The sequence below is a fragment of the Ranitomeya variabilis genome, chromosome 7, assembly GCF_051348905.1.
Source record: "Ranitomeya variabilis isolate aRanVar5 chromosome 7, aRanVar5.hap1, whole genome shotgun sequence".
Classification (NCBI taxonomy): domain Eukaryota; kingdom Metazoa; phylum Chordata; class Amphibia; order Anura; family Dendrobatidae; genus Ranitomeya; species Ranitomeya variabilis.
Window position 1 is genome coordinate 42,895,807 of NC_135238.1, and position 18,756 is coordinate 42,914,562.

At 40.0% G+C, this 18,756-nt stretch overlaps 1 protein-coding gene across 1 annotated transcript in view; it reads right to left on the minus strand.

Moving 5' to 3' along the window:
• DNAH3 (dynein axonemal heavy chain 3) overlaps positions 1 to 18,756 on the minus strand; it is a 373,447-nt gene that overhangs the window by 133,130 nt on the left and 221,561 nt on the right. Inside the window, exons 31-34 of the mRNA XM_077274961.1 lie at positions 17,476 to 17,652; positions 16,595 to 16,686; positions 9,426 to 9,645; positions 47 to 181 (exon numbers count right to left, since the gene is read on the minus strand). Coding sequence (XP_077131076.1) covers positions 47 to 181; positions 9,426 to 9,645; positions 16,595 to 16,686; positions 17,476 to 17,652 — 624 coding nt within the window. The remainder of the gene's footprint in view (positions 1 to 46; positions 182 to 9,425; positions 9,646 to 16,594; positions 16,687 to 17,475; positions 17,653 to 18,756) is intronic.

The window sequence follows — 18,756 nt, forward strand, 5'->3', positions numbered from 1 at the left end:
TTAAACCATTTCACAAGGCAAAGTCAGCCTAATTATATAACATTACCTGAATTATCTTCCCTATAAACCATGGAACAGGCTGCAGATTCACTTTGGCAATATTTTCTTTCAGGGCTTGAATAAAAAGGTCATAATCTGGCTTTGGTAGAACCACTCCAGGAAAAAGATCTGAGATGATGCCCTGTAAAGAGAACACAAGGACGTAAAGACCTCTGGACATCTACTAGTAGTTTCAAGATCAGATTGAAAGTAGCAGATTGCATTAGGTATGGAAGCTGAGGTTCTTTAGCTCACTATGTATATAGGCCCCTTTATTTGGGAGGACCACAACTTTGGAAGAACATTTTTTAACTTTAATATTTTTGGTCTTCTAACTGTATAATGTCTCCACGATTTCCTCAGTCCGCCTATCTGCTAGTATTCCCCTGTTTTTCAGCTTTGAAATTGGAACTTCAGGGGTATTTCCATGGTGTCACATACTTACCCGCCTGTGCTCAAGTGCTGTCTGCCTCCACTGTCATGCGCTGCTGCTCTGATAGCGCTAGGTGCTGCCCTCACCATCCTGCTCATCATGAATATTTGGGTAAAGTTTCCTTTCCTGCTCGCTTCCTAATACACTTTCCTCTTCTCGCTTCCTAATAATTATAAATCTTCTGCTCGCTTCCTAATAAACTTTCCTCTTCTGATTGATTTTTAAATAAACTTTCCTTTTCTCGCTTCTTAATAAATATTACTCTTCTGCTTGCTTTCTAATAAACTTTCCTCTTCTCCTCGCTTCCTAATAGACTTTCCTCTTCTGCATCTTTCCTAATAAACATTCCTATTTTACTTGCTTCCTAATAAACTTTCCTCTTCTGATTGATTTTTAAATAAACTTTCCTTTTCTCGCTTCCTAATAAATATTACTCTTCTGCTTGCTTTCTAATAAACTTTCCTCTTCTCCTCGCTTCCTAATAGACTTTCCTCTTCTGCATCCTTCCTAATAAACTTTCCTATTTTACTCGCTTCCTAATACACTTTCCTCTTCTCGCTTCCTAATAGACTTTCCTCTTCTGCATACTTTCTAATACTTTACTTTTCTGTTAGTTTCCTAATAAACTTTCCGCTTCTGCTCGCTGTCTAATAAACTTTCCTCTTCTGTTCCCTTCCTAGTAAACTTTCCTTTTCTGCTCGCTTCCTAATAAACATTATTCTTCTGCTTGCTTCCTAATAAATGTTCCTCTTCTGATTGCTTAATAAATGTTCCTCTTCTGCATGCTTTCTAATAAACTTTCCTCTTCTGCATGTTTCCTAATAACCTTTCCTCTTCTGCATGCTTTCTAATAAACTTTCTTATTCTGCTAGCTTCCTAATAAACTTTCCTCTTCCGCGTGCTTCCTAATAAACTTTCTTATTCTGCATGCTTCCTAATAAACTTTTCTATTCTGCTCACTTCCTAATAAACTTTCCTCTTCTCCATGCTTCCTAATAAACTTTCCTCTTCTCCTTGATTCCTAATTAACTTTCCTCTTCCAGCTGGCTTCCTAATAAACGTTCTTATTCTGCATGCTTCCTAATAAACTTTTCTATTCTGCTCACTTCCTAATAAACTTTCCTCTTCTCCATGCTTCCTAATAAACTTTCCTCTTCTCCTTGATTCCTAATGAACTTTCCTCTTCCAGCTGGCTTCCTAATAAACTTTCCTCTTCTGTTCCCTTCCTGGTAAACTTCCTTTGTTGCTCACTTTCTAATAAACTTTTCTCTTCTGCTCGCTCTCTAACAAAATTTCCTCTTATGTTCCCCTCTTAGTAAACTTTCCTTTTCAGCTCACATTTTAATAAACTTTCTTCTTCGGCTCATAATCTTTCCTTTTCTGCTCACTTTCTAATAAACTTTCCTCTTCTGTTCGTTTCCTAATAAGCTTTCCTCTTCCAGCTGGCTTCCTAATAAACTTTCTTCTTCTTTTCCCTTCCCAGTAAACTTTCCTTTCCCGCTCACTTTCTAATAAACTTTTACCTCTTCTTGCTAGCTTCCTAATAAACTTTCCTCTTCTCCTCGCTTCCTAGTAGACTTTCCTCTTCTCCTCGCTTCCTAGTAGACTTTCCTCCTCTCCAAGCTGTCTAATAAACTAATGTGTAATATTAAAATTGGCTGCAGCGAGGGAAGAAGCACATGGAAAGGACAATGGCCATTTTGAGCATAACTGCTCTTCAATGGGTCCTCTATTTCAATTTAGATGGAAACACACAGGTTGTTGGTGCCAGCACCTCTCTCCACTTAATTCTAATAAACTTTCCTCTTCTCCTCGCTTCCTAATAAACTTTTCTCTTATGGTCACTGTCTAATAAACTTTCCTCTTCTATCATGCCACTAACACTGACCAACATATAGGACTATGATTCCTGGCAGCCTGCAACTAGCGACATAATGTAAATAATATGATAGGAGACGTTAATGTAAGTATCAGGTAGTCATGTGTCATATGCCTTATTGCTGGTAAACTCACTGCAGCCTCAGATAATGACATATATACTGACCTACAGGTCATGAAAATATACCCATTACCGTATGAGAGCATATACCATGGAAGATAAAAAGGAACACTCTTATCCAGTCAGATAAGTAGGACTGCAAAAGTAATCCATCAAATGATGGCTGGGGATATAGAAAAATATCAAGGTGCGCTGCTCCCAACGTGAAACTGAAACCTTTCAAGGGTATTCTGGAGGATTGTTTCTTTGGCTATGAACTCAGGTTCCTGTGAGATTTCTTTTAGTGATTTCAATTTGGGCTTTCAGTGCCCCGTTCAGGTGTGTCAGGTGTGACACATAGTCATTCTGGATCCAGCTGTAGAAGCTCTTTGCCTTTAGCTCAAGCACCTTCTTGATTTTTGTATCTCTATTATGGAGCAATATTCCTCTCCCTTTAGGACCCAATGGTTACCTCCACCTTCTGCTGCTAATTAGACAACTTTACTGAGGGTTTATATTTATTCCGTGTCTGCAGCATGTTGCTGGTGTTACCGCTTACTTGTCTCTGTCTAGTTGGAAGTACTAACAGTTGGTTTGTATCTTCTCAGAAGACTTTTGGAGGATTGCTGGCGTGACATCTCTGTGGTCTTCAAGCTAAGTGTTTTCCTTTGTTCGTCTACCCTTTCTGTCTGTAGTTGTAGTGGGGACTGACTAGCAACACCCCATCCAACCTCTCCCTAACCAAGGCCCTATCACTAGGGTCAGGCAGGGATTAGGTTCCTGCTCGGTGATAGGTGCAGAACCTATATAGGGACGTTTAGGGCAGACAGGATGATTTTAGATCTGCCTAGGGGTCACCACCCCCCACTTCCCTAGTGTTTGGGCTCCCCCCTTCCTCTCCCCTTTGTTGGCACTTACTCACTGTTAGTGACATGATATCTTTATGTGTTAATATATGAATTGTTTTTTGTTTATGTTGTGTTGCACTGTTTCTGCACTTTCAGTCCAGCTGGACTATACTTGTTATATGTTTTTTATATTTATGATTAAAAGCTAAGTTTTATATGACCACATACTGCTAGAATACTACTTACCTTCAGTGGTTTTTCTATTATCTTTTACCCATTGATATTTACATTGTGAATTGTACCCTACATACAGCAAAGAAAAATATGTACAGCTCCCCTGCACCTACTTGGCAATGTCTACAGCAGTAAATGCTTCTGTGGATATCACTGTGGGACTTCTGCTGCAGGAGGTCTGCAGTAAATTCGGTGTAAATGTAGGCTTAGGGAGTATGGCACCCCATATGACCATACCCTTGACATCCTTTCCCATTTATTTTACTCTGCCCCGGGTGTGATATATACACTATTGTTCTGAAACTTGATTCGGCTTGTTTGCCACAACTCTTCTGCCTGATCTTTGTACTTGGATTGCTACTTGGACTTTAATCCTTGTTTTGCCTGCTGACTTAGTCTCTGCATCTGTTCTGCTGGTTTTGATCCTTGGGCTTGTTCCTCTGGCTTTGATCTTGCGGGAACACTATTCTACTTCCAACTCGCTGCACCGACCAGCACCTACTCCATGTATGCAAGCCAGAAGACATTGCAGCAAAGGCCTGATCCCCATAGAGGAGCAAAAGAATGAACACCAAAACATACCCTTGGACCTGCTAAGCTATTGGGCTAGTGCAAAGACTCATTGATGGAAGCTCTATGATACATTTATATAACAAGAACTCCAAAAATAGTCCCCAAAACATATAGATACTACTGCATGAACGTGGATACTTTTTTTAAAGGATATCTAACATATGCACTTAATTTAAAAGAGGTCTGCAGACAAATGCTATTGGCCTGATAAGTGTGAAGAGCCTATAATGATGATATTTTGATAAAGCCAGATGTAATTTTGTTGTTTAAGCCACTATGCCTACAGTTTATGTCAATCCCACAACTGCCCGGTATGGACAGCTAGTCTGTAAACATTACTGGCATGTCAATATGTTCTCTATGAGTATACACTAATCAGCCGTACCAATAAAATCACTGAGATGTGAAGTGACTAACATTGATTATGTTTGATCTGGTTTTTATTGAAAAGAACTTCAAAACAAACAAGGAACAAAGGATTTAACAACATAAAAAGTATTGAGTACAAAAAGAAATCTCATATACAACTGTATATCAAGACCTGTAACCAACAAGTCCCGAAATAGTATAACTTTCAGGTCAAAATCATTTTCAATCAAGTCCAACAAGATCTGAAAAGAAAAAATAAATCCATGGCGGATGTAGGTATCCCCTATCCAGGGAGACTGTAGGACCTTTGGTGATACATATGAGGTATCCTCTGAAAGAGAGCGACCCAAACAAGAGGAGCTAGGTCACTCCAAGTAATAATGGTATAAACAGGAACGGAAAGAATGAGACTAAGAAGAGGAATATGGGGGAGGAGAGAGGATGAAAAAAAAAGGGGGGAGGGGGAGGAACCATGGAGTCTGATATAGAAGGGGGCAACTTGCACCCCTATAATGATGTCCATCTAACCCGTATTGTTCAATCTATCTTCCTTATGGCTTAGAAAAAAGGGATTGGAAGTCCTGAGAGTCCATAAACAAAATCCAAGGACTCCAGGCCTGCAGATATTTCTCCATTGAACCGTTAACCTCAGCGGACAATTCCTCCATACTTTGAAGGCTGGTCATCTCCTTGACCCATTCAGACACACTAGGAGATTGGGAGGATTTCCAATGTCTCGGGATCACAGTGTGCGCAGCAGTTAAGCACAATCTTAGGAGCCCCTTTTTCTGGAAGTGAAACGAGCCCGGGAGGATAGATAATAAAGCCACCTGGGGGGAGTTGGTCACCAAATGACCTAATGGCTTGATAAGCGGAAAAGACAGAATTCCAAAATGGCTTAACAAGCTTACATCCCCACCAAATGTGTAGCATGGTACCTCTCTCTACTCTACAACGCCAGCACCTATCGGAGACGGAGGGAAAAGCGGCGTGTAAGACATCAGGACAGCGATACCACCTGGTGAGAATTTTGTAATTCTTTTCCTGTGCGGCACAGGCAATAGAGAATTTATGTGAATATACGAACACCTTCCTCCACTCCGCCTCCGATATGGCAACTCCCAACTCACCCCGCCACTTCTCCACATACTTGGGGAACTTAATACCTTATGGGGAAATATCTGCGCTGCAGGTATATTGGGTGTCCCCCAAAAAAAGGGCAGAATCAGAATAACAAAAGTGGTTAGAGATAATACCAATATTTGTACAGAAAAATGCTTAATAATACATCTTACACTTACTCTTCACTTGCTACAATGCAGCGATAATGATGATCATGAGGCGTTTCAGAAAGGTCCTTTTGGCTTTAAAGTAACTCTATCAGGATGTCCGCGTTTAACTTGAATAAATCTGTAGTTGCTCCAAGATATGAAATACCAAGGTGTGAACCTGTCCCGGTCGGTAACAGGCACCTGTATAATGTTGTAGATGATAATCCACTCACGAGACGGTAATGCGCGCTTCCAGTAACAGTTGGCCGACGAGGTGCAGCAAAGCTGCAGGACCTCGCGTGACGTCACAAGCACGTGGGGTATCACGTGATCGGCTGAAGGATGAGTACAGATCGCACCATAGACCAAAAAGCTAATCCAACGCGTTTCGGAGTCGGCAGACTCCTTCCTCAGGGACATCCCTGAAACGCCTCATGATCATCATTATCGCTGCATTGTAGCAAGTGAAGAGTAAGTGTAAGATGTATTATTAAGCATTTTTCTGTACAAATATTGGTATTATCTCTAACCACTTTTGTTATTCTGATTCTGCCCTTTTTTTGGGGGACACCCAATATACCTGCAGCGCAGATATTTCCCCATAAGCTATTATGTTTGGCTTTTTTTTGCCTATATTTTTGAACTATTTGGTAGTTAGTTCTTAATATTTGCTGCAGCAGGCTAAGTGAATATAGTGCAGCGCCCTTATTTATGTTTATTCTACTTGGGGAACTTGTCTTTGGTATTTTGGTTCAAAAGAGCATATATTAAGGAGACAGCATGTGCAGGCGGCGACCCCAACAGGAAAAGCTTTTCAAACGGCGTAGGAAGGGAGGAGTATGAGCCTGCGCCCTCTGGAGACGAGAGGAAGGATTTTAGTTGGAGGTATTCCAATTAATCAGAAGGGCCCCCTCCCTCTAATGGCTGCACTGATTCGAAAGCGGGCATGGCCGAACCCTTGAGGACATGAAAGAATCTGGTATTGTCCCCTCTCTCCCACCCAAGAAAACGATCCCTCTCCACCCCCGGGGGAAACTCTGGATTAGAGAAGAGAGGCGTAAGCGGTCCACTGCCTAAGGACAGAGAGCCTCTGAGGGTCTCCAGATCCCATCCTCTAAGTGTATCTTTAAGGAGGTCAGCTTCAGAACTGAATTGACCTCTACTTTTAGGGCTGATCCAGGGAAGGTTATGGAGTGGAATTGTAGAGCTAATTTGTTCTATTCCCACCCATTGTTTGTCTGAACTGTGGAACTGCCAGTCTAGCATGCATTGTCAATAGCGCTGCTCTGTGATACAATTTGAAATTCGGAAGACCCACGCCCCCTGAGCCTTTGAGCCTATATAAAGTACCCATGCCGATCCGGGGACTACTCCCCCCCCCCACACACACACAAATCTCGAGATAGCTGATTGGATTCTGGAAAAGAAAGAAGGAGGAGGAATTAGAGGAACTGTCTGGAAAATATACAGGAAACGAGTAAGGACATCCATTTTTATCGCATTTATACGGCCGAACCATGAGAGCTTCCGCTTATCATAGCTACCTAAGTCTTTCAAAGTCTTATCCAAAAGGGGTTGGAAGTTTAAAGAATATAGTTTAGTATGATCTGTCGGGATGGTTACTCCCAAGTATCTTAATGCTGTTTCCTGCCATTTAAAGGGAAAATTATCTTTAAGATGTTGAACTTCATCTCTAGATAAAGTTATATTAAGGGCCTCTGATTTAGAATAATTCACTTTAAAATTACTAAGATGGCCAAATGTCGCCTCGCATTGATTATCATGTGAGAATGGTTCCTGTCGAAAGATGAGATGTATTAGGCAGCAAGTGAACCGTCACTTCTTGACATTGATGTGTTGGAAGCAGGAAAGATCGCCAATGGGCAAGTGAACTGTCACTTCTTGACGTTAAAGTGTTGGAAGTTGGAAAGATGTCCAAAGGGCAAGTGAACCGTCACTTCTTGACGTTGAAGTGTTGGAAGTTGGAAAGATAGCCAAAAGGCAAGTGAACCATCACTTCTTGACGTTGATGTGTTGGAAGTTAGAAAGATGGCCAAAAGGCAAGTGAACCGTCACTTCTTGACGTTGATATGTTGGAAGCTGGAAAGATGGCTAAAGGGCAAGTGAACTGTCACTTCTTGATGTTGATGTGTTGGAAGCTGGAAAGATGGCTAAAGGGCAAGTGAACTGTCACTTCTTGATGTTGATGTGTTGGAAGCTGGAAAGATGGCCAAAGGGCAAGTGAACCATCACTTCTTGATCTTGACATGTTGGAAACAGGAAAGATGGCCAAAGGTAAGGATCTGAGCTACTTTGACAAGGGCAATTTTGTGATGACTAGATGATATGGTCAGAGTATTTCTAAAACAGCTGGTATTTAGCAAGTACCGAAAAGTGATCCAAGCAAGATTTAAAAGTGACAAGGTCATGGTCTTCCAATGCTCATTAATGAACATGGACAGCAAAAACTATAGACAGGCGTTCTAGTAATTGTATCTCAGCAGAAGAACGAGTTTAACCAATCATCTTTTAAATGATGAGGTTAATAAGGGTAAATTTTACTGAAAAGCTCACAATGGCCCTGGCAATGTCTTCTGTCTTACACTTTTGACATTTGAGTTATCGTAGATCACTACTCATTTAAGATGTCATTAATGCCAGTCACGGAGATAATGGATGGATGCGTACGAGATGGATCGTTCTTACACGTTCTGACAGTATAATGGAGCATTAAGGCTCTTGCAGAGCTTAGCAGACTTACCGGTGTATGTTATTACATTGCTAGTGAGAAAAATCTATTAATATAAGTGAGGTGGTTTTGTGTTTTACAATAGACGACAGAAAATCCATGCACCCCCGGATTAATAAAAGTGCATTTTACTGGAGTGTTTACAACTATTAATGAAGGGGAAGAAATGTACACGGCAGTATTTTACCAAAACTATGTCACAAATATACAACTGTGGTGGAATTAGGGCAAGATAACCCATGACGGGAGAAAAGCACACTAATAAGGTATGGTAAAAAAAATTATATGACTTTTCCATCTGTGGTTTATATGGGTTTTGTGCTGTTTCCATTCATTTTTTAAGTGATTTTTATGTGGTTTTTGAGCAGTTGTTTCTTCTTTTTTTCATGAAAGTTGGATAAAATCCACAAATGCGTAAGAAATGAGTTCGGTCGTAATGAAATTAACGCTGTAAATTATCCCAATTCTCATTACCTCCATTCCTCTTCTAGGGTGGTTCCTCTTCATCATCATTCTGCCAGCACTATCGGTGCTGCAACCTCCTTTTTATCACTTCCCAGCATGCATTTCTATCACCCAACTGAAAGCTGTCTGAAGTTTGAGAGCAGTGAAGCAAAAAACGTACCACCGTCTTACTGTAATCCATGTCTGCTTCTCTGCTGATACAGACTGATTACACTTGGCAACAGGCAGTGGACAGGGAAATACATAGAAGGGCACAGAACTAGTGGCTGATGCTTTATATGATTTTTTTGGGGGGTAAGAAAATATTATTTATTGTAGATTTATCACATCAGCTATCAAATGCGATCACATTATCTGAAAGTACAGAGACAAAGTGAGTTTTGCTTATCTCTGCACTCAAGGAAAATGATGATAGCGAGCCATTGTTCATATCACAAGAACTTGTCATGGCTCATTGTCTCATTACCTCAAAGAGAGGGACGTCTTGTGCCAAGAATTTCGCCAGGTTGACGTCTAGTAGCGCTCGCAGGAGAAGCACGCTCTCATCCTCTTCTGGATACTTAAGCTTCAGGTTGCCGGCAGCAGTGAGGACAGATTTCACGGCCCGCATCCCATAGTCATAGTGGTGCTGAGATGACAGCTGCTCAGAACACAGCCGGTAAGTGGCGACAATCTTCTGAGCCAGGCTGAGAAATAAAAGAAAAATTAAGTAGCTCATCTACACAGGCAGCAAAACCCATCACGCTTATTGTTCTTTATAACGGCATCTAATAATCTCATTAAAAACAGAAATTATATAGAATGAATAAAGAGAGACTATTTGTTCGATCGGAGCAATGCCAAGTGCAAAAACAATAATAATTAGTCCGTGAAAGTTAGTGTCCTTAACAGGGATCTGTCACCAGATTTTTAACATCTATTCTGAGAGCAGCATAATGTAACGCAGAGACCCTGATTCCAGTGATATGTCACTTACTAGGCTGCTTGCTGTAGCTGTGATAAAATTACTGGAGACTATCACTGGAGGACTAGTAGATCTGCTGCCATGTAGTCCTCCATATTCCTCTGTTCTGTGTAACCTCGCCTCCACCACTGGTTAGCAACTTTCTGCCTATGCACAGTGTACACAGAAAGCTGCTGCCAATCAGGGGTGTGGTTGTGGTTATACTAAGCTCAGTGTTTAGAGAACTAGTAAATCTGCAGATGATAAAACTGTGATTTTATAAAAATTACAGCAAGCAGCCCGGTATGATGCATTGCTGGAATCAGGGTCTCTGCTCCTACATTATGATGATCTCAGATTAGTCGCAAAATCCTAGGGGAAAACCCCCTTTAAGGACATTTACTTGCACAGACTTATTATTGTTTCTGCACTTGGCATTATTCGCATCGAACCAATAATCGTTCTCTATTTATTCTATGTAATTTCTGTATTTCATGAGTTTATCATGCTGATTTCAGATCACATAGCAAAATCCTGGTGACCAATTTTCTTTAACCTGACATTTGCTTATTAGTGGAGCTATAATATCACACAATCAGTGTTGGACTAGGGTGTCGCCAAGGGCCCACCAGTAACCAACTCCAGGGCCCCACTTTTCAGACACATGCAAATGTGACATTATCCTCAATGACAAATGTATATAACAATGGACTGGGTGTTTGTTAAATAAATAAGATGCCGCCATTGTCTGTACATAGTGATTCCAGTATATAGTGCCATGTATGCTCATACAAGAGGGTGGTGGCCCACCGGAGGATTCTCCTCTTCTCCTGTGGGCCAGTCCAAACATGCAACAATTCATATGCTTTGCTATAAGACCAAAGTAAATGGTAGCAGATGGCATTCAGCTCTCCTGAAATGTCTTTAGTAAATGCGGTACTTTTATTCCCCATAAAATAACAATTTTGGAGCACATTTTCTTAGAACTCTTCATTGAGATGTTTCTCTGTTATTCCTCCAGGAAATGTATGAATATGTTAAAGGGAATCTGTCAGCAGGGTTTTGCTATGTAATCTGAGGACAGCATGAGGTAGGGGTTAAAACACAGAATTCAATGATGTGTCACATGTCAGGCTGTGTGTGGTTGTTTACTTATACTGGAGGTTTTATCACCTGGTGATTATGTCTGGACTACATCAGTTACAGCAGGGCCATGCATGCTAGTCTGACTCCGCCCCCTCATGTGATAAGCAGAGCTTGATGTGGGCAGGGTTAGCTTTCTCAGCTCTGCTGCATTGCTAAATTAAAAAACTCTGAGTGTGTCAGAATCGCTGCACACAGTAATCTAAGTGATACATCGCTGGAATCAGGGTCTATTTTCCTACATCAGATAAGGTAGCAAAAACCTAATGACAGACACCCTTTAAAACTGAATGTTACCATTCTCCTTGTCACCACAGTGTATCCCGGCACAGTCTGACCCTTTTGTAGTGTGTCGAGACCCGCCAAATTTAAAAGATAAATGCTAACAACTAATTGTCATGTTATTCATACATTTTCAGAAGTAATAACAGAGAAATGATGAGTTTTCGTAAAAATGGGTTATTTTATGGAAAATACAAGAACTTACGAATACGCACATTATAGATTTCCTCATATGTACCATGAATCCACCAGATATTAACATTTACACAGAGGTTCTGTTCCCTTCCTGATCTGTTCTCATTACTGATAACTAGTAGAGCTGTTATTTCAACTCAGGGAAATTACGGATCCTTAAATAAAGAAAATGACTTTAAAAGGGATAAGAGGAAACAGCTGATGTGATAACCAAAAATGAATTCAACTTTTTTCATATCCATGATCAATAGTGCTGAGCAAACGTGCTGGGATAAGGTGTTATCTGAGCATGCTCGGGTGCTAACCGAGTGTCTTCAGCGTGCTTGAATTATATGTTAGGCCATCCCTGCATGTGTTGCGCCTGTCTAACAAACAGACAATCCCTGCATGTGTTGTGGCTGTCAAAGAGCCAGAGACATGCAGCCACGGGGACTCGAACATTTTTCAAGCATGCTCAGATAACACCTCATCCCAGCACGCTCGCTCATCACTAACGATCAGCATTAAAAATGCGCTAATCTACTAGGGGCCCGGTGATGCAAAAATGTTATCATTGCGTCCCAATCCCTACAGATCTAAATGTAAAAAAAAATAACTGTGATTGTACATGGAAAGTTACAGAAGACGCCTGCTGCTAGGAGATATCAAATTTCATCTTTCATCTCTTCACAAATCATTTTCCTAAAATTTGTACATCACCACGCTGTTTTCCATTACTACTCTAGTCCATTACTGAAAAAGTTTATCTGCATGAAAAAGTTCTTTTACAAAATAAGGCAGTTCTGGCAAATGGGATTTCAAATGTATTTTTATATTTCCGGAATGTCAGATAACAGATGATGCTGATAAAGAAATGGAAGAAGTGTCATTGCTTAGTGTATGTTGTGACTTGTGCGAAAATTGGCGGATAGGGGCCTAACAAAGGCCACAAGTACCAGCTTATTAGGCCAAAATCTGCAATTAAGAAAAAATGGTGCCATCAACTTTTCAATAAAAATGATTCTTTTTTAAAGATAAAAAATATATTTTTTTACTATACAGTAAAAAGGAAAAAATGCCAGAAATCCTTAATAAAATTATTTTTATTTGAATCCATGAAAAAAAACATTACTAAATAAGTTACAGGTGCTTCTCACAAAATTAGAATATCATCAAAAAGTTAATTTATTTCAGTTTTTCACTACAAAAAGTGAAACTCATATATTATATAGAGATTGATATACAGCTGTGGCAAAAATTAAGAGACCACCACATCAAAACTCTGTCATGGGCAGCCCAATCTCCAGACCTGAACCCCATTGAAAACCTCTGGAATGTAATCAAGAAGATGATGGATAGTCACAAGCCATCAAACAAAGAAGAGCTGCTTAAATTTTTGAGCCAGAAGCAGTGTGAAAGACTGGTGGAAAGCATGCCAAGATGCATGAAAGCTGTGATTAAAAATCATGGTTATTCCACAAAATATTGATTTCTGAACTCTTCCTGAGTTAAAACATTAGTTTTGTTGTTACTAAATGATTATGAACTTGTTTTCTTTACAATTTACATTTTACTCAAAAATATACCTACAAAGAAAAAAATCAGACAAACTGAACATTTTGCAGTGGTCTCTTAATTTTTGCCAGAGCTGTATTTCAAGCGTTTATTTCTGTTAATGTTGATGATTATGGCTTACAGCCAATGAAAACCCAAAAGTCGTTATCTCAATAAATTAGAATACTTTATAACACCAGCTTGAAAAAAATGATTTTAACATCCAAAATGTTGGCCTACTGAGATGTATGTTGAGTAAATGCACTCAGTACTTGGTCTGGGCTCCTTTTGCATCAATTACTGCATCAATAATGACAGGAATCCAATTCTGCACTTTACAGGCCAATGCGTTTCGAGGTTTCAAGCTTCCGGTGAAGCGGCTTCTCCTTAATTATTGGACTTCACCAGAAGATTGAAACTTCGAAACTTGGGTTGACCAATAAACCACAAAAATTGGATTCCTTTGACAGAGGCACAGGTATGAGAGACGTAACTTGTTCAGACAAGCTTATAACAGGTCCGTGTACTGTCCATGTGCACAATGGATCCTTTAACGCCAGAGTTCACATGGCCAATTTCCCATGCGGACCTAAGGAGAAAATAATCTAAGCATGCACTATTCTGGTCCGTTTCATGGAGCCGAATAATGCATGCAATGTAATAGCATTTCTGGCACGGAGCACATGGAGCCAGTGACATCTGCAATTTGTGGACGTGTCTGGCCCATTTTTTCCATATGGCCATCTGAACCCGATCTAGTAAGTTGGGAAAGAGGCATTTTTCTCTGATAAGAAATATTACAAAGTTTCTTATTTTCACTTGTAATGTAGAATTATAAAAGAAAATTAAATATAAGGTGTAGTTATTCTTTACAGGTAAACTTCCCCTTTAACATAAGTAATAAGAAAACCCTGTAACTGCTGTAGGATTCATTTACTATAGGAGAATATGTGACTTATTGGCTTAATAAATTGCTTCAATCATGGATTGGAAACTCACGCTAATGTCGCCAGTATAGAGCAATTAAAGGAAATGATCGTACTGTGAAATATTTAGCTGGTAATTGGATTATACATTTCAGGGAGCAGATAATCAGAATTCTTAATCTTCCATCTGAATCATTTAGTAGTATCAGGTAAAGAATATTCCCTCTCTGCTTAATTCAATGCAAAATGTAAAGAAAAGATCTATTGATGTGTTCTTCTAATAGGCGTTCTGTTCTTTGCTTGATAAAATGATTAATATAAAATACCATTTCTTCTTCTAAAAATAAAAAAATTAAACCATCTTTATTATTACTAATGAATGCCATCACAATGAATATTCTACAACCACAAGATGATCGTGTACCCTGTTCCTTATCCCCATCTTTATTATTACTGATGAATGCCATCACAATGAATATTCTACAACCACAAGATGATCGTGTACCCTGTTCCTTATCCCCATCTTTATTATTACTGATGAATGCCATCACAATGAGTATTCTACAACCACAAGATGACCGTGTACCCTGTTCCTTATCCCCATCTTTATTATTACTGATGAATGCCATCACAATGAGTATTCTACAACCACAAGATGATCGTGTACCCTGTTCATTATCCCCATCTTTATTATTACTGATGAATGCCATCACAATGAATATTCTACAACCACAAGATGACCATGTACCCTGTTCCTTATCCCCATCTTTATTATTACTGATGAATGCCATCACAATGAATATTCTACAACCACAAGATGATCGTGTACCCTGTTCATTATCCCCATCTTTATTATTACTGATGAATGCCATCACAATGAATATTCTACAACCACAAGATGATCGTGTACCCTGTTCATTATCCCTATCTTTATTATTACTAATGAATGCCATCACAATGAATATTCTACAACAACAAGATGACCATGTACCCTGTTCCTTATCTCCATCAGTATTATTACTAATGAATGCCATTACAGTGAGTATTCTACAACCACAAGATGACCGTGTACCCTGTTCTTTATTCCCATCTTTATTATTACTGATGAATGCCATCACAATGAACAGTCTACAACCAGAAGATGATCGTGTACCCTGTTCCTTATCCCCATCTTTAGTATTACTAATGAATGCCATCACAATAGATATTCTACAACCACAAGATGACCATGTACCCTGTTCCTTATCCCCATCTTAAGTATTACTAATGAATGTCATCACAATGAGTATTCTACAACAACAAGATGACCATGTACCCTGTTCCTTATCCCCATCAGTATTATTACTAACTAGACTGTGGCCCGATTCTAATGCATCGGGTATTCTAGAATATGCATGTCCCCTTAGTATATGGACAATCATGATTCCAGAATTCGCGGCAGACTGTGCCCGTCGCTGATTGGTCGAGGCAACCTTTATGACATCATTGTCGCCATGGCAACCATTATGACATCTACGTCGATACTGTGCCCGTCGCTGATTGGTCTCGACCAATCAGAGACGTGGGATTTCCATTATGACATCATCGTCGCCATGCTGTGCCCGTCGCTGATTGGTCAATCAGAGACGCGGGATTTCCAGGAAAGACAGACAGAAAGACAGACAGACGGAAAAACCCTTAGACAATTATATATATAGATAGATGAATGCCATCACAATGAATATTCTACAACCACAAGATGACCATGTTCCCTATTCTTTATTCCCATCTTTATTATTACTGATGAATGCCATCATAATGAATATTCTACAACCACAAGATGACCGTGTACCCTGTTCCTTATCCCCATCTTTAGTATTACTAATGAATGCCATCACAATGAGTATTCTACAACAACAAGATGACCATGTACCCTGTTCCTTATCCCCATCTTTATTATTAATAATGAATGCCATCACAATGAATATTCTATAACCACAAGATGATTGTGTACCCTGTTCCTTATTCTCCTTTAACTTGGACTGGTCCCCCATCACTTGTTTGCCTTTTTCAGGAAGTTCAGCCTCAAATAGGCTTGGGGCACCCATAGTGCCCCCTGTATTACCTTAGACCTTACATCAGTGGCAGGAAACTGGACAAAGTTAGTCATTTAGGTAAGCGTATTATTGGTCCTTGTGCTGTCCGTATGCAAAATCGGCAGCATATGGACAGCATTCTGACCAACGCAAGTCAACGTGCTAGTCCGTGTGAACATTTTTACATAAAAACGCAGCATGAACTACTTTAATCTGTATTTCAGATCAGACTCGGCCATTATAAGTCGATGGGTGAGCAAAACACCCAAATCTGTTTGACATCCATTTGTTTTTATCCATTGCAATTATTAAGGGGGCTGACCAGGACTTTAATATTGATGGCCTATCCTTAGGATAGGTCATCAATGTCTGATTGGTGGGAGGGTGTCATAGAAAAGTAAAAAATTGCCAAACGGATGGAATACTGATGGTATACTGATGACAATATCCATGAAAAAACATCTATTTTTCTTTTCTGGATGAGAAACAGAAGATTTTCCATACACTCATGTGAACCTGGCAATGTGTGTGCTCTTACCTTCTAGAATCCAAGAATCCCATTGAATAAAGGGATATTTCCCCAATAAGAGCATAGTCCGGGACCATCATAGCCACTGTCCTAAACAATGCCTGAAAAACAAAAATGTACTCAACTAAATTCATCCTTAATATATAAATGTATAATTGGTGTGTTCAAACATCCAACCTGTTGGTCTATATAAAATAATCAAAAGGAAGCATCTATCAAAAATAGCATTCCTTATAGCAACTAATATAATCAAAGTTCCATTTACTAACCAGCAGGCATATCATGCTTTGTCAGCCGAACCCACAAAAGGGTGAGTGTCATGTCCACAAAACCCACTAGCTCTACTACAGGAAGTGATAATGGCCAAGAACCCAGAAATGGCCGTCCTTTAGCAGAAGACCCTAGTTTGGCTACACTCGAGTATCTTAAGTCATGTGACAAGGCTTTAGAAAGGGCTGGACATTGACTTATAGGCTAGCCGCTTCCAACAGATTGCATTAGAGTTGGCTTTCTTCCTCCTGGAGGAGAGCCAATTTGGATATTTCTATCCAGGGAACAAACATCTTAAAGCTGGCCATGCACATTATCATCCAGCCGACAGCTATTTCTCCTATTTCTCTCAGCTAGCTCTCCTGTGGTCTCTAACAGAAAGTTGCTGCCAAAATCAGGTTATCTTCCTGCCAAACAAAAGGATTGACCGACTGAATTTCAACCCTTGACATAATAAGTTGTGGAGCAGTCAAGAAGCCACCATGAGAAGGTTGGCCAATCTGGCCAAAATGGGCGGGTTTGGCAAAATTTTATTTATTGTGCATTATTTAAGGTTTTTAATTCTAATAAATATGATTTTTATTGTTGGAATATGATATTAGGAAATGTCCGCTGCATACCTTTAGATTATCAGGGAGTTCAGCACGACCAGCATAGCCAGGATTCATGGTGATGAATACAGAACATGTTGGGTTGAGTGTCAGCTCAGTTCCCTCGAACAAGAATGTCTTCATGTTTCTTATGATTGCCTGTTGTATGCTGAGGATCTGCTGGGCCACTACTGACAATACCTCCACCTGGGTATAGAGAGATAGTGCTTATGTATATGATACAGTCATCACACAGTGTGACACATGGCATAATGCATAAGAAGAAGGAGCAACATCAGCCTGTCATTCATCATGCTTCTTCTCCCCTTATCTCCTGATGGTGACTTGGTCTTCGGTGGTTGGTCACGTTTGTGTATCTGCACGCAGAGGGATACACAGCAGAAAATGCACAATAACACATTTTTTTACATGCAGATTCTAATCATGTAATGCAATTTTATGGGTAAAATCCGCACTAAAAACTCGGCGTACCCGCAAGAGAAATTGACATGTTGTGGATATCAAAAACGCACAGCAGGTCAGTTTAATCTTTTTATTTTTAATTAAAAAAAGCCCAGTAGGCATGACATTTCTATAAGGCTAGGTTCCCATTGCGAGCGCTAACGGACAGCGTTGCACGGCGAAATTAACGCCGTGCACCGCGTCCGTTAGCGCTCCCATTGCCAGCAATGTTTAAGCGCATTGCTAGCGCATGTCATTTTCGGCACGCGCTAGCGATGTACCGTTCTTTTGTAGCGCGCCTCGGACGCTGCTTGCAGCGTCCGCGGCACGCCCGAGGTCCATTCCCCGCTCTCGCAGATCGGGGATCTGCGCTAGCGGGGACGTTTAACGCGACCCCTTAAAAGACATTGCGTTAGCGCAATCCGCTAGCGCTTAGCAATAAAAACGGATTGCCCTAACGCAATCTGAACCTAGCCTAAATCCCATCCACTTTGCTGGAACTGTAAGACACAAATTTTTTTGCGCAGTGTCAAAAACTACGGTAATCAAAAACTAATTGTGGAAACTTAACCTCGGGCAGAAAATCTGGAAGGATTGTGGCTGAAATTTTACAAAACTTTATCCACAAATGTGAATAAAATCTACACCAGAAAATGTTCAGCGTTGCCAATTTTTAAATATCAATTTATGCTTCTGATTTTTTTCCAGGGATTTCAACCTTTCAGACATAAAGGGTGAATTTTACAGTCTGGAGCATTATTATATTGAAATATGCATAACAAAATTTGGTGCAGATTTCAACTTCTGTACCAATCCTATCACAATCCTTTTTTCCCCTCCTTGTGCAGT